Source organism: Notothenia rossii (genome assembly GCF_949606895.1).
Source record: "Notothenia rossii genome assembly, chromosome: 2".
Classification (NCBI taxonomy): domain Eukaryota; kingdom Metazoa; phylum Chordata; class Actinopteri; order Perciformes; family Nototheniidae; genus Notothenia; species Notothenia rossii.
In genome coordinates, this window is record NC_136904.1 from 30,306,538 (window position 1) to 30,322,713 (window position 16,176).

The 16,176-nt window shown below is 38.3% G+C and overlaps 2 protein-coding genes across 2 annotated transcripts; one reads left to right on the forward strand and one right to left on the reverse strand.

The window, feature by feature from the left end:
* The first annotated feature begins 6,827 nt into the window (after positions 1-6,827).
* On the forward strand, positions 6,828-14,063 carry LOC307028637 (guanylyl cyclase-activating protein 2-like). Its single transcript, XM_079663834.1, is given in 6 exon segments — positions 6,828-7,799; positions 7,801-7,896; positions 7,998-8,143; positions 8,145-8,147; positions 12,671-12,777; positions 12,898-14,063. Coding segments are annotated over 6 exon segments (783 nt in total). The 5' UTR covers positions 6,828-7,616; the 3' UTR covers positions 13,146-14,063.
* On the reverse strand, positions 9,383-12,514 carry LOC307028636 (general transcription factor II-I repeat domain-containing protein 2B-like). Its single transcript, XM_079663833.1, has 2 exons — positions 10,282-12,514; positions 9,383-10,078 (listed from the first exon to the last, which is right to left on the reverse strand). Exon 1 carries the CDS (start codon positions 11,555-11,557, stop codon positions 10,286-10,288), a length of 1,272 nt encoding a protein of 423 aa, XP_079519959.1. The 5' UTR covers positions 11,558-12,514; the 3' UTR covers positions 9,383-10,078; positions 10,282-10,285.
* Positions 14,064-16,176: the final 2,113 nt, after the last annotated feature.

Here is a 16,176-nt window from a genome sequence, read left to right on the forward strand (position 1 = left end):
TATATTGTTCAATGTCACCCACTCTGACTGCTGGTTATTGAACAAGAACAATGGTGATGTGATAGAATGGGGAAAGGACAAAAGGACCTCATCCGCCTTGACGTGTTTGCCTGTGTGTGTCACTTAGAAAAGAATAAGGGAGCATTAGGAACATATGTTGACGGAACCTTGTGCAGAGAGGAATTAAAAATCAATAGTTTGTTCTATCATCTGTGCTAGTCTTTCCTTTTCATCACAAGCTGTGGTGACCATTGACCTCTACAGACTGTTCATCATGAGAAGCTAGAAGAGAAAGGAAGAGAATAATTCGTCGACCTTGATTTTGTCTCATGAAATGATGGATGAAACTGGCGATAAACTGAGAAATGTAATTGATCTCTATTGACATCAAACAATAAATATAATTAGCAGTCTTCTTCTCAAGTCCTCTCAAGTTTGAACCAGGGAGATTTAAAGACCTTTTCTTAAAAATGTCTGATGTCAGTTTCAAGGACGATTATATTAAATGTGCCTCAAATTATATTTTGTAAAGATATCTAAGATTATTTAAATTGTCTGCTTCAATTAATACATTTCTGTATTCTTTACAGTGATGTTATGGCTTAAAATGTGCTTTTGATATAACCAGCAATCCTGAAGCAACAGTTGTATTTAATAGAACTCATGTTTCTGTCGCCACTGCTGACGGCTAGCTCCGTTTTACTTTTCGCTGCTAGATGTTCACAAGCTAACATTTGCTATGCTCATGTTGCTTGGCCTTTCCGGGTCTCAGTTCTCCCAAGCTACACCAGTACCAGTCTGTCATTGTCATGCTCATACTTGATGGAGTCGCAAACTCCATGCAAGTTTGGTACATTAGAAGGATACAAAGTATGGGTTTACTAAGCCTAGTAGGCCAATGCTAACACAATCCTCAAAGAAGAACCAGATCAAAACTGTGATGAAAATGTATGTAATGGATTGGAAGCAGGAGTTAAAGTAGCTATAATAGGACACGTAATTGTGGATTGTGTTCCCAATTCCCAACAAGCCAATAGATATAGCTGTTCAACTGAATTGATAGTTTTAGGAAGCACCAAATCACAATTCATGGGAAGAGTAGACTACAAAAACGGTGCATAAATGCACACCTAGCAGCTATGTTGCCTGAAAATATATGTGAGAAAATTAATAAGATCATCAACATCCCATTCTATTATGTATGTAACAGTAATGCATTTAAATGTGGGCCACCAATAGTGTACTTTAGCCACCAAATGTAGGAGCTTGGTTAACTGTGGAGCCATCTTGAAAATATATTCTTTCATATGCATTCATGTATCTGTGTTATTTGAAATGCCATTTTTAATGAGGTTTCTCTAAAATAATCTAAATGACATCATGAGTTATGTTGCTGAATAGGTTTATATTTTAGAGTGTTACATGCTGCATACAGTACCTTGATATTAATGGACTTAATACAGGATTTCGAGGCTCTACTTGTTTTGGAGTATATCTAAAAAGGATGCTACAATTCAGTGACTACTCTCATCTGAGTTTGAATAAAAAGCCTTTGAAATTCTGAAAATAAACCTTCAAAAACAAAAGTTGCCCTGACCATTTCCCAACCTTCCTGCATTGCTCTTTAAAAGGATAGCTAAATTATTTAGTTTATCCCAGGAGGGCAAGATCTGTCCTAAAAGAAGGACCGATGAAATATCTACAAATTAAACCAAGCTTTATGTCAAATATACATATAGGTATACCTCTGAATTGCTCTAAAGAACACAAGCCTTTGTGATTTATATTAAAAAGATGTGCAGCAGGCTATTTGTCATCTGAACTTTGGAAGAAAAAAAGAGCATCCCCCACAGTTTATTGACAGATGGTAACAGATGGAGGAAATAACACAAGCACGCACAGAAAGCTCTTACAAGATACGAGTAATAGATGAAAAAGGTATGATGAATGGAGCTTTGGTGCTGCCATTGATGTGATCTTCAGTCATCACCCAGAAGACATTCAAGTGCTTACATGATATCGCTTAAAAATATCGGCCTTACGGATTTAAAATACAGTTGTGATCATAATCTGTAAAAGTCTTAAACTGAGTCTTAGGGTGCCTGTCCGCAAACTCGCAAAACACTGCTTGATTTCAGTTTTAATTCATAACATTTGTATTGAATGCCTGAAATGCCTCCATTGTAGTGCTTTGTTTACTTTGGTAACATAACAAACTAACTACATAACACTCACGCATCTATTGGCTAGCGCTCCATTTGTTTATGATAGGCTATGGGGCAGGACATCTCTGTTACAAGCTGGCTCTGCTTGTAACATAAGGACAGCAGTTCCACACAGGAGTTGCCCAAAACAATCATTTATTTTAACTAACAGTGTCTACAACCAACAATAAAACAAACAGAAGAGCGGTGTCCTGCTGCACCGAGCAGGGCAGCTGAGAGAGAGCGAGAGCCTGTTCTGCAGCCCTCTTATATCCTGGAATCAAGGGCCACAGGTGAGTCCCATCACTGCTGATTACAAGAAACACACAGGTTACAGCAGCACCACCTGATGGACAACCACAGGGTTGTCACATCTCTAAGAGATAGACCAATCACAACTGATACAACCAGCTAACCAATCACAGCAGTCTGGGCTCTGGTTTCAGACAGAGGGTGAAAAGAGGTGATGCCGCACAAGCAGTATGAGAAAAATAAAGACCTTTTTGAACATTAAAGCATGTAAACATGTCACAGTAGAGGCATACAATACAATAATTAACCGTAAACATAGTATAATGGGGCCCCTTTAACATGTTTTCAAGCACGCAATACATTTTTGTTTATCAAATATCCCTATGAATACACGTCAAAGTTCCATACTTATGCCAAGTAATGGCAACTGAGCAATCCCCATCCACTGAGTATGCTTCATTAAAGCTACTGAGCGGATATTGAGGGACAGTTTTTTTAGCTGTTTTTGTAAGATTGTTTAAAGTAAAAATGTTAATATAGGGGAAGAGGGCAAGAAAGAGATTTGACATGCAACTTAGGTCGTTAGGCCCGAATCCAATCACTGAAATCAGGGTCATATGTGAAGCGTTGTTTAACTAACCAAGGTCGTAGAGTTTTAGTATGCAGAATATTTCAAGTGGATTTGAAATTCAAAAAGTGGGCTTGGGCATGGATGCAACTCTAGGGTATACCATGTTCATTTAATATGCTGTGTGATACACATCTTACAGCATTGTGTTTGATCTGTATCATCTCATGTATTTTGTACAAATCATTTTGGAGTGAGTGGAAGGAGGAAATAGAACGCATCTTTGGTAAAAGGGCAATTTTTTGTTTCTTTCTATCATCATCAATCATTCAAACAATGCAGTGAGACAATGACACTGCAGAATGTATCAATTTGTATGGCAATATAGTACTGCATATTATATTATGTGAAATAATGTTAAGCGACAGAGAAAGAACTATGATAACATGCTCAATATTTTTCATTGGTATGTTGATCACTGCATTGGAAAGTAATATCTATATAATTTCAGTTGAATTATATGAAAGACTTAATAAGTACATATATTTGTGTCATCTGCTTCTGATGAAGGAGAGTATTTTCACAGCAATAATGTGTGACAATTAATAACAACTAATTAGTACTGTACATTCTGAATTACAAATGCCAACTTTTAATAGTGTGATTATGATGGGTGCTTGCCTTTGGATGGTTGTTATGTTTTAATTTCTGGATTAAATAGCCTCCCAATAACCTCAGACATGAAAATCCTAAAACTGCAACATTAAGTGTTCAGACTAAAATAAACATTGAACCAATATCACCATCTAGTGGACATTATCGGACATGGCTAATTTATGTTGTGCTTTTAAGCATAAATTCATCATTATGTCCCCTTAAAAAAAAACTGTCTTATCTATGTGGTAACGTTTTTTAAATAAACGGTGATAATGATGTCAAAAATAATGATCATAAAAAGAGAAAATCTCAAGCAGGCCGTTAATTCTATATGAAGTGTGTCTGGCACTGGTCCTAAACAGACATATAGGATAATGTTACTGAATTTGAAGGGTTACAAATAAGACTTGTTATAATATCTTGACATTTTCCCCTTATCCATCACTTTTGAAAACAGTATGTGCTTTTAACAAAAATACAAAGCATATGAGCCATATTAGAAGTGAATCTGCTTTAGATGGACACCTGTTCCTGCATGCCTTTCTGCTTCAGCAGGAGGAAGAAGCCATTTCAATCTTTAAATAGTGTTTACCTTATGCAGAAAATAATAATACAATTAATTAAATCATTTACGTAAAGGTAAACACTCCACATTGCGCATGAGTGGTTATATAGAAGGGTCATATGAGATCAGCAGCGGAAGTGAGAGTCAGACCTCTGTGAGGAAAATCCCTCACCTGAAAGCCTAATCTTGTTAGTTTGACTCAGTCTCCGTTATGTGTTGACGAAACATCATTGACACAGTGCCATCTAATCGTGAACCCAGACACAAACTGAATCAACCCTAGGAAGTATGACTAGAAATAATTTAAGATCTCCTCTTAAAAATAATGTATTAGAAATTCCAGAAATGTAAAATAATTATATTGTGGAACTATGTCAGCTACTTGAAATGTTACATGTTGACTTAACCGGTAACAACCAAAATATAATTTAAATAAAATTACACTTTTTTATGTGAAAGGCCCATGTAGGAACCGCCCATTGCAAACAAGCATAGGCTACATGCTGTGGTGACGTGGTACATTGCTATGGTCTTGTCCCTATAAAAACAATAAATAATGTCAATTACAAAATTGAACTACGAACAGAGTGGTGTGCATTATAAAAACATATTGTTTTGCAGTCCAAAAGCAATCTTGTTTAATTTCTTCTGGTTTAAATGTTTTCCCTCGGCAACTTCAACAAATTAGTTGAACAACCCCGATGGCTTTTATTAAATCTTCTTAGCGACATGCTAAGTAAAAACCATGTCTAAACTTTGCCAGGACAGAGCTGCTTATTTAAGATCTACCTTGAAGGTCTTGTATCTATTTAAGACCACAGGTGGTTTGACATGCAATAGCTGCATTAATGTGTATAGTATTGCAAAAAAAATAAAAACATGTTCACCCAAATTACAAAAACTCAATCTTGACATGACAAGACCTTTACAATAATTGGAGTGGAAATGTATTAAAAAATTAACCATTTGCATGCATGTCAATGGGATGCTTGAGACTGCTTTTTTTCAAAGAGATTTGAATGAACTCACTTTGACATGGGTACATTGGGGTAAAGAAGTCATTTTTACCTAGGTTGAGATGTTCTACTGCCACAGTCTATTTGTGTTGGGGATAGGAAGCATACCAATCTCAGGGCTAAAAGATATACAGATTGAAGTGTTTATAAGGACAAACACTGGAAGTATGATCAATATATCTGCCAAAGAAAACTTTCCACCAATAATTTTATTCCGTATGGATGCAAACTTTTGTATCCCTCTATTCAAATTCTTAAATATATTACAAATGTCAAATACATTAGTGTGAAGAGCCAGAAACACATCACATCATGATCAGAGGCGCTTTAAAAATTGATAAAAGACATCATCGGAGTGGCCCTGCTGTTGTGGGATTATCTAACAGTAGAAACCTCTAATGACTTCTCAGGGATTGTATCGAGGGTCACACCATTAATAAGTGTCCTGACTACCAGCCAATAATACATCAGCATGATAGCAATCCTAAACTAATTACACAGTACAAATGGTAAGTAAAAAACATATCTTTACTTTCTAATCTTTACTTTCAACTAAACAAAATCACCAAAAACTGCAATACGTCCAGAACTCTGCCGCCCATCTGTTCACCTCCACCCATCGCCGGACCACATCACTCCAGTCCTTCATAACCTCCATTTGCTCTCAGTCAAAGTCAGAATATATAAAAAATACCTCACCCCTCCTTCAACGCCATCAACTACCTGGCCCCTCCCTATCTCTCTGACCTCCTCCACCGTCACATCCCCACCCGCTGCCTCAGGTCTGGAGATGCAAACACCCTAAAGCCCACCAGGACTAAGATCCAGACCTGGGGTGACCGGGCCTTCTCTTCTGCCTTCCCACCCCCTGGACCGCCCTCCCAAACCACATCAGACAGTCAACCACCCTAGCATCCTTCAAACAAGAACTCGAAACCCACCTCTTCAGAGTTGCTTTTTCCCATTGAACTCTTAGCCCCCACATCATAACTCCGACAATCTGAATTTTGAATTGTCGTTTTCTTTGTGTGACCTTCATTGTTAAGTGTGACTTTTGTAAAGTGTCTTTTTGAAAAGCGCCAGATACGGTTTGGTTTGTGCAACTCAGCATCTTAATAACCACATTTGGTGACAGGTTATTGTGTCCTGAGTAGTTACTGGCACCATATCATAAGGTGTGATGGACCATTAAGTAATATAAACAGGAACTAACAAGTAACCATCAATTATTTTAAAACTAATTGGGCCCCCATGGTTGATTTGGACACACTGACAGAGCCTGAGGGATCTTGTCTCCTTAATGTAATCTAATTAAAGAGATTGATATACCAATTCAAAGTAAGCTTAACCTAAACAGCTTTAGCATCTTAGTATCTTTTAGTCGTGCAGACACTATGACTGATTAAAGATGGAAATGGAATTGGAAACCAGCCATTTGGCAAATAGAGTTTCCAGGGCAGGCCAGGATACAATTTAGTTGTTACCTGTTTTATACTGATATAAAACAGGTAACAACTCAATTGTATCCTGGCCTGCCAGTCATAGTATTAAGTGATGCAGCAGGTCAGTTAGATTAATATTAAACATGACGACATCTATGTCTACAGGGAGAGTCAAGGGGTTCCTAGATTGTTCAGTTCTTCACACAAATGTTCCAAACTGAATTGCAATTTGTATCCATTAGTTGTTAAAGCATTCAACTCAAATTCATATATGTCAACACAAAAGTGGCGCTTGACGAAATATCTGAACATCATAAAAGACATATCTAAAAATGGCATGTTTTGCCTTTATAGCTGCATTAATGAACGTTTGTTTTTTTCTTTTTTACCAATGGATTCACTTATTATTTGTAATGTCAAAAGTTTTACTCTTATGAAAAACAAAAACAAAGTGACCAGCTCTGAAAACCAGACATTCAAATGTAAGAAAGTGGAACATCAACTTGCTAAAGAGCGATGTTTTTCCAGTATTAGTAGGGGAATATATGTTACAAGTATTCACAGTTTGTTGCGGTTCACTGATGTTTCCAGAAAACGATTAACTATATATGTCAGAATTAATGTTGACCATCCAAGTGTCCCACGTATCGCCTTCATTTAACATTGCTGATGTTCTTTTTTTTATGTGCACCACACTATTGGAACACATACCGTTTCCTTCGCTTGTTGGAATTATGCCTGACCTTCCTACAAGTTTTCTTATACGCACAGGTACCTGCCTACCTATTTAACTCAGAAAGGAAACCCCACCAACATAATACTGTGGTAATCCTAAGGCCGCACTAATCACCTCTCTCATTGACAAACAGGACCATTGGGATTCAAGAGGGTTACAAAAAAAAGTCCAGGAGTATGATATACCCACTGCAGATTAGCCCATCGGGGAGTGTCCTAAGGTTTGAGGACGATGGTCTGCTTATATACAGGCCCGCCATGGGGCAGATTCAGCAAACAGAGAACTCTAAGTATGTTGATGTCCAAATAATTCAGGACATGTATCAAAAGTTTGTGTTGGAGTGCCCAAGTGGACTACTTTTTTCTGCATGAGTTCAAGCGTTTCTTTGGTGTGGCAGCAACAGGAGAAGCGTCCGATTATGCGGAGAGCATGTTTCGAGCTTTCGACAGAAATAGGGTGAGACCATAATAGCTGTAAGAGCCTGGCATATTGTTCATCTTTAGCAAAAAGGAAATATGTAACCCAATAGTTCTCATTCAACCTACTGTACCTTTCAGGACAACACAATTGATTTCCTTGAGTTTGTGGCAGCACTGAACCTTGTTTTCCGGGGAGAACTGGAGCCTAAACTGCGCTGGTCATTCAAGGTGTACGACCGAGACTGCAATGGCTATGTGGACAGGGATGAACTGAAAGCCATTATCAATGTAAGTCTACTTAAATACAACAAAATGTCTTGTGGGTGTTGGATGCAGCCAAAATACTGAGCTCTAAAGAGGGGATTCCCTTACAGAAAGTTCCTCTTCTGAACAGCATTTTGTTTAAAGCCTTAACTTCAAACAGATAATAAGAGCACATCATTAATTTGAACTCATATGCTACTTCCAATATTTATATCTTTCACTTTCCTACTGTTCAGTTCTGTGGACTTTATTATGTCTATCCCTAATAATTCTCCCATTTTAACTACACTGCAATTTGTTATTTTGTCATTGTAGGAAATGAACAGGTATCAACAGCATTGTGTCCCACTAAGACTATTATGACTGTGAGTCAGAATGAAAAATACCAGGCCTCTGACAGAGCTCAAAGGAATTCAGTTATTAATAATTTTAGATATACCTGGTCTTTTTGTACTATGACATGTCTGATGATAATCAGTTTAATCAAATCAAAATGTCATATTCAGGTGTAGCTTTTAGACCTTAGGTAAATTCACTGTAATCTAACATTGATTTAGTCTCACCTCTTCTGGAGAAGAAGGAAAACCAGAGAGGGAGGAAGGACAAGATCTGTTTTAATGGAAATAAGTAATATACAATATTTCAATTAATTAGTTGGTGTTTAGCCTCACCATTGAATCTGCAATCTGCTATAGTTACAGGTGGGATAGTACATGTGAAAAGTGTAATGGAGAAGCTGATTATCCAGACCATGATGTTTCAGTTCCAAGTGTGAACTGGTATATGTATATGTATTATAATAAAATATATATGCACAGTATCAAAACATGCTATTCTCTGATTAATATAAAAGGCTAACATAATACAAAACAAAAATGTGCAAACTGGTTTGAAGGCTATCACTGTGTTGCCTCCAATCTTGAGTATAAACAGATACATAAAAAAAAACATTTACTGACAAATTATGCAAGTGTTTAAAATTGTAAAATATTTCCCAGAATCAAAAATAGCTCAAACTAAAAAGGGAACATCATGCTGCAGTAAAGACATCACACATCATCCTAGTAACTCAATTAAATATTGAAAATGTAGGGTACTATTGCATCATTAGGGCAGCAGTGGCTATTATGGGGCCTTGTTTTTTCAGTTTAATACAACTTTTGGTTTATTTATTTCCACCTAGAGCAGGGGTCCCCAAACTTTTTTCTCTGGGGGCCACATTATCGTTCCTGACTGTGATGAGGGGCCGGGATCGATCATGTGGGCTGTATACTAGGCCACTGCCTGTTATAGCCATAATTTCTAGCACAAAATAGTTCATCATTACAAGTGATTTGCAAAAGAAGTGAGTACTTCACATGTTTTTCAATTTGAAATACCACAGGTATTCCTTTTATTTTCTAATAACAACCATGTAAAAATAGCAAGGAAAGGTTAGAAAAACATGGTGATTGACAGTTTATGAGTGATACAATAGAAATGGTAGGCCTATATTACAGTGAGATGAGAAATCATCAAGACAAGAAACTTGGTGAACAATATATCAACTAACCAACTCTTATTTGTATATTCAGGTGAGATTTTTTTTGTTCAAGGTGAAAATGCAATGAGCACCCAAACACTTTTACAGCACAATTATCATCCCTTTGAAATAGGAGATTGAGATGAGGGGCAGTGCATAAAGAGGAGAAAGAGGAGAGAGAGGAGAGAGAGGAGAGAGAGGGAGAGAGAGAGACAACGATGGAGAGGCAGATGCTGAGAGAAGAGATTGGGAGGAGAGACTGAGCAGTAAACCCTCGGCAGGTTAAACTAGAAGAGAGTAACAGAATGGGAAGTCAGCAATATGTGCAGTAGGTGAACTGAATTGGTACTTGTAGCCAGGGTGGAAGGAAGGATGGATGGGCAGTGATCTTTGAGGTCAGCAGTTGCAGTCCCCTCTCTTGCTGCCTGGAAACCTGGCATAAAGGGATGACATTGGACACATTCAGTAAATTATTTACAAATATGCTGCCTGTTGTTCCTTGTGATCTGATTTTACAAATACTGTGTAACATTATTCATTAAAATTCATTAAAAACATTAATCATATTTCATCAAAAAATCATAGTTCATGTTTACAGCCATATAAAATTGTAATAGTTAAAATCAGTATATTTACCATATCAGTGTGAACTGTGTGCTTGCTTCTGGCTGGTGAGAAGTCCGATGTCTGGGTGTAGCCTAGTGGTTGCCAGTCTCAAAGTTTGATGCAAATGTTCATCTGAGAGTCTGTTCCTCGTTGGATTTTTTATTTGCTTCATGCGGGAAAACGTCTGCTCGCAGGTGTAGGTGCTGCCAAAAACGGTACACATCTTCAGAGCATGTTGTTTAATGTTTGGGTAAGTGCCCTCTGGTAGCTCAGCATAGAACTCAAGGAGGTGGTCAGGCTTGAATGCGTCTTTAAGGACATCACAATTCTGCAGCTCGGCTAGTTCAAACTGAAGAGAGGGAAGTGCGTCGTCAATGTCAGCAGCAAAGGGGTTCTGGAACAGACTTATGTCTTTGTTGTTGACATGAAGCTCACGGAAGCGCACACTGAACTCTCGCTGCAGCATCTCCAGGGCATCTTTGCACTTCGCGACTGGGAAAGGGGCGGCTGGTTTCTCGGCGCAGTAGCTTTGGGTGGCAGGGAGATGTGTGAAGTCCAGCTTTTGGACCTGTCGCACAAGGAGCTGCAGTTTGACCTCGAATGCTTTTATGTGGGAATACATGTCGCTGATGAGATTCCCTTTGCCTTGGAGCTGTAGGTTGAGGTGGTTCAACAGTTCAGTCACATCAGTTAAAAACGCGAGGTCCCATTTCCACTCCGGGTCGGTCAGCTCCCGTACCGTTTCACCTTTAGACTGGAGGAAGGTGTTGATTTCGGGCAGCAGGTCGTAGACACGGCGCAATACTTTGCCTCGACTTAACCACCGGATTTCGGTGTAGTACAGCACATCCTGGTGAGCAGACCCCAGCTCGGAGAGAAAGGCCTGGAACTGCCTGTGTTTCAGCCCATTTTTCCGGATGTAGTTGACACAGTGCACAACCACCTTCATCACAGACGCCCACTTCAAAACTTTGCAGCACAGCGCTTGCTGGTGAATCAGGCAGTGGACTTGAATCAGTGGGGCGAGACCTCGTTCCTCGAACTCGCCGTTCAAGCGCCCTACTAGACCCCTCGTAGATCCGACCATGCTAGGCGCACCATCTGTAGTGACACTGGCAAAATTAGCCCATTGCAGACCAAGTTCGCCCATTGTTTTGCACACTTCGACAAAAAGGTCTTCTCGAGTTGTTGTGCCTTTTAGGCTTCTCAGTGATGCCAGCTCCTCTGACACTTCAAAACGTTTGTTGACTCCACGAATAAAAATCAACAGTTGTGCCGTGTCCTGTACGTCATTACTTTCATCCATGGCTAAAGCAAAACACTTGAATTATGCGGCTCTCTCTCTCAGTTGGTCAAACACGTTTCCCCCCATCTCCTCAATTCGTCTCGTCATCGTTTGTGCTGAGAGACTCACCCCACGGAAGGCATCTGTCTTCTCGGGACACACCTCCTCAGCCACAGCCAGCATCATGGCCTTCCCGAATTCTCCGTCTGTGAACGGCTTGCCGTGGGTAGCCAGTAGGTTAGCTACTTTGTAGCTAGCTCGGACAGCAGCCAGGTTGACCCGGGATTGACAAAGGAAGGCATCCTGTTGAACAGCTAGTCCGCCTTTCAGACGCCGAACCTTATCATCTCTCGCTAGCCCGCTCAAGCTAGCATACTCTCTGTGCCGGGTTTCGTGATGGCGGCGAAGGTTGAATTCTTTAAACACGGCCACATTTTCTTTACATATAATACAAATGGCACGGTCCTTCCATGGAACAAAAAAATAATCCTTGGTCCATTGTTCTTTAAAAACCCGACACTCTCTGTCAATTTTCCTCACTTTACTGCACGCCATTACACTGCTGTTCAACTGTAGCATAATATTTTCTGCGCATGACTTCGATCAGCTTGTAAGGTGGCGGAAATTCGGTCATAAACATACGTCATAAATAATACAGACACACATATTAAATTATATAAAATATAAATGGTTAATAAAAAAATATTTTAGTGTTAAAAAAACAAGATGCAAATGTAACAGATGTCAACCAGAACGTTACATAACGTTGCTTTTAAAGCGTGATAGAGGCGCTGGCGATCTGATTGACAGTTCCACTGTTTGGCTCATGGCCACTACCAGAGCCGCTCTGGCCACTACATACTGACGGCCTCGAGTTCTAATCTCAGGTGACGGAATGAACAGCGATTACCGCCCTCGTTTGGAGAGTCATGTTATTATTTCACAAAACAAGTTGGACAACTAAAATAAAATATTTAAAAAAATACTTTATAATTTTTTTCTTTTTTTTTTTTTCTTCTTTGGGCCAGTTCAAATGGTGAGGTGCAGAGAGGTGGAGGGCCGGTCAAAGGGGCGTGGCGGGCCGTATGCGGCCCGCGGGCCGTAGTCTGGGGAACCCTGACCTAGAGCATATAGATTCTATAAGATAAAGAAAGCCACAAAGAAGAATGAGGACGATTTTAAGCTTACAGTAGACGAGGCCGTGGATCGATTATTACGAGCCGTGGATACCGACAATGATGGTAAGCATTTTATGAAGCATCCCTTATCATGTAACAAGGACTGCTGTTGTGACAAAATAAGGTAGAATAACAATGTGCTTCAGCATAGAGCATAAATACTTCTTCAACTTTGTTCCTTAGGTCATATTAACATGGAGGAGTTTATTAGAGGCGCACAGCTGGACCCCTGGGTGCTCAACATGCTGCAGTTAGACATGAACCCTGCAGGATGGATGCTGTCTGAGCACAAACTGTCGGCCTTAACCATGTGGACTAATTCAAAGGACAAAATCCAGACTTTGACCAAAACACATCAAATATATCAAACACACATTTTACAACTGAAACATTGGACTCACTTTGGATACATGGTCAGCAAATGCAGTTGAATAATCACAGACTGAAATAAGTTGTTTAGAACTACCCAACGATAGGAACAAAAGCCCTTGAAAAATGTTACATTGTTAAGGCACAAAAACACTACTTTATCCTCTCTTGAATCTATTAAACAAATAATAATAGAAAGTCCTATATTTTCTTAAAATACTATTCAAACTATTTTATCACATTTTTAAAGGTGCATATCATATTTACATACAGTATATCACTGCTAACCTTAGTCCAGCCTTTTTGTTGTAAATGGTTAATATGTAAAAAGAAAATTATTTTAACGACTGCTTTTTTCTATCGTTGTCGTTTTGTGTTTTCTATAAAATTGTTTAAAATGTTGCTTTGTTTTTAAGCAACTTATGACATTAATATAATTATTGAGCATTCTGAATGTAAATACAAACTGTAAATTGGATATAAATCCAAAATGATGCACAATTATGATGCAAGTGTAAATATATATTGTTTGACTTGATTACTTTACTGTTGTTAAAGGAGGGGTTTAAAACCTATGAATTCAAGTTTAATAAAAAAAACAAAAACATAAGTCAGTGTCTTGTCCTGTCTACTATTCAAATATGTACACATATATCTGACACTGATCTGAAATGCACACCTAACTCTTTTTGACAAGCATGTACATATAAAACCCTTAGTACCTGACACTTGGATCCAATAAACCCTTTGATTCACTTATTCTCTACAACATTTACTAATGCTGGTGTTTTGATAAAAACGTCAACTTTCAACCTTTGCTTCATTTTAATAAACAACATGTTTTGTTGAAGATACTCACGTTGAAACTAAGGTGGCAACCACCGATTACATTAGACTTTAAATATTTTTTACACATCACTGTAGGAAAATTGTAGGTAAAAAACGTAACATTTTTGACGGCTGAATTCCAGTTTCCTGAATCCTGTACCTAATGCATAAAGACTTGGCATCTAACAAAAAATAGTCAACTAATAATCTAACAACAGCTACGAAGCTTGCCTCAGCAGATTTCTGTGCACACACACACACACACACACACACACACACACACACACACACACACACACACACACACACACACACACACACGAAAGCACCTCCAGTCACTATAACTGACTTATCATTTTTGTAAGGATAGCGAAAACAGCAGTGACCCTGCGTCACTAAAGGTTCAAGAAGGGACCAGGATACTGGATTACCACTTTAAACTCGGCTTGTCTTCACAACTTCACCTCTTAGTTGGGGTCAAGGATCACATATGACTCTGTGTTTGACCCCTTGAAGTGGACACTGTGCTAATTATTGCAGGATAAGGTCTGAGAGTTTAACAGCATTAAGCATCTTCATGTGTGTGGATCTTTTTGACATAAATTAACTACATATCATTGTAAAAAGTTTAATTTAATTAAAACGTGCATTTTATTTACTATATGTAAATCCTTGTGCCATCATTTTGATATAGTATAAAACAATCAGTGTTTATTAAAATACTTGGGCACAATAATTAATAAATAATAAAGATTCTACATTAGGACACTGCCTGTCTGCCTTAGACGTTCAATTAAAAAGATTTCAATGGAAGTATATCTATCTTGCTGACGGTCAAAATGAATTGATTGATGGATGGATAAGAATATCACTTTGTGGCCTCGTGTTTGATGAATGTGTCTCATATGGTCAGCCAAACAAAGAAACAGAAGCAGCTGGCAGAAAGGGGCATTTTCCTTGACATCCTGAATTTTACTCTCTAGTCTAGGATGTGTCAACCTTCAAAATCACTTCATCCTATATCCCAACCATGATGAGTCCTTTGTTACACTCATCCTCCCTAAAATAGCCATGTCTTAAAATTATACATCCCTGACATAATTCTCGAAAAAATCCCAACACTCCTCCAGAATCACAAAAGAAATGCACATTTAATGCCTGTCAAACGCTGCTGATAACACAATAGATCCAAATTATAATGGCTATGTGTGCATAACATACCATTGTGGATATGTTTGTAGTCAAGATTAAGTCCAAGTAGTACAATTATCAAACTAAAGATGACTATTCAACTTATTCACACATTCTACCCACCACGCAAAGGACAGCAGTAGAGGTGGCGACTGTCCATTACTGCTGTGAAGCTGCAACATGTAGGCTGTAAAACCCCTTACAGTGGCATCATCTGGTGGTAGTGTAACAATTGACAATGTGGCTGGAGGAAATGTGACTGAATAGGTATACTGTAGGACTCCATCGTTTTTTTTCAGTTATTCAGTATAAAAAACCTAAATATATAAAATAAAAAGAAAAATACTATATATTGTTCAAAATCACAATAGGTGATTGGAAACAGGAAGTTTGGTGGAAAACATTGCATCATTCATATACTGAAAACATATTGCCATATGATTACTTTTCAAACTTAGCTAATTTAAACTTTATTAACTTTCATTTAATGTTCATTGGAAATGTGCTGAAGGGTTGAATGTTCAAACACTGTACATCACATGTGTTTTTTTACAAATGTTTTAAATGTAAAAACATAATTCTGATTCTGATGTAATCGTTTTCAATGTAAATATTGCTATATTTGAATGATATTACAGTGTCCTTAAAATGGTTTTCTTTGTTCACTTTTCTTTATCATTGTTTTATTTGTATGTGTATGTATGCACCAACAACACCCGGGGCCTTTCTCATTTCCCTAATTTCCCCTCCTCGACTCCTCAAATCCTCGGTCCTCCGGTAGTGACCCGGAAATGGATTTCAGCACGCCATGTTGAAGGACATCTAATTTAGTAGTAATCAGCAGCGAACCGCTTCAACACGTGTATTTCCGTGTATTCACGGCATTCATTTTGTCATACTATTTGTGTTCTTTGAAATCGAAAAGGATAATCGAATTGTGTTTTTTACTTTCGTTGCAGTTGTATATGTCTTAAGTGTAATTTGGCTTGACTTCCTATTTATGGACATGCTTTTATTTTGAAGGAGAGTTAGCGCAGTTGACAGGAAGTTGTTGTTGCATAGAGAGGCGAAGTC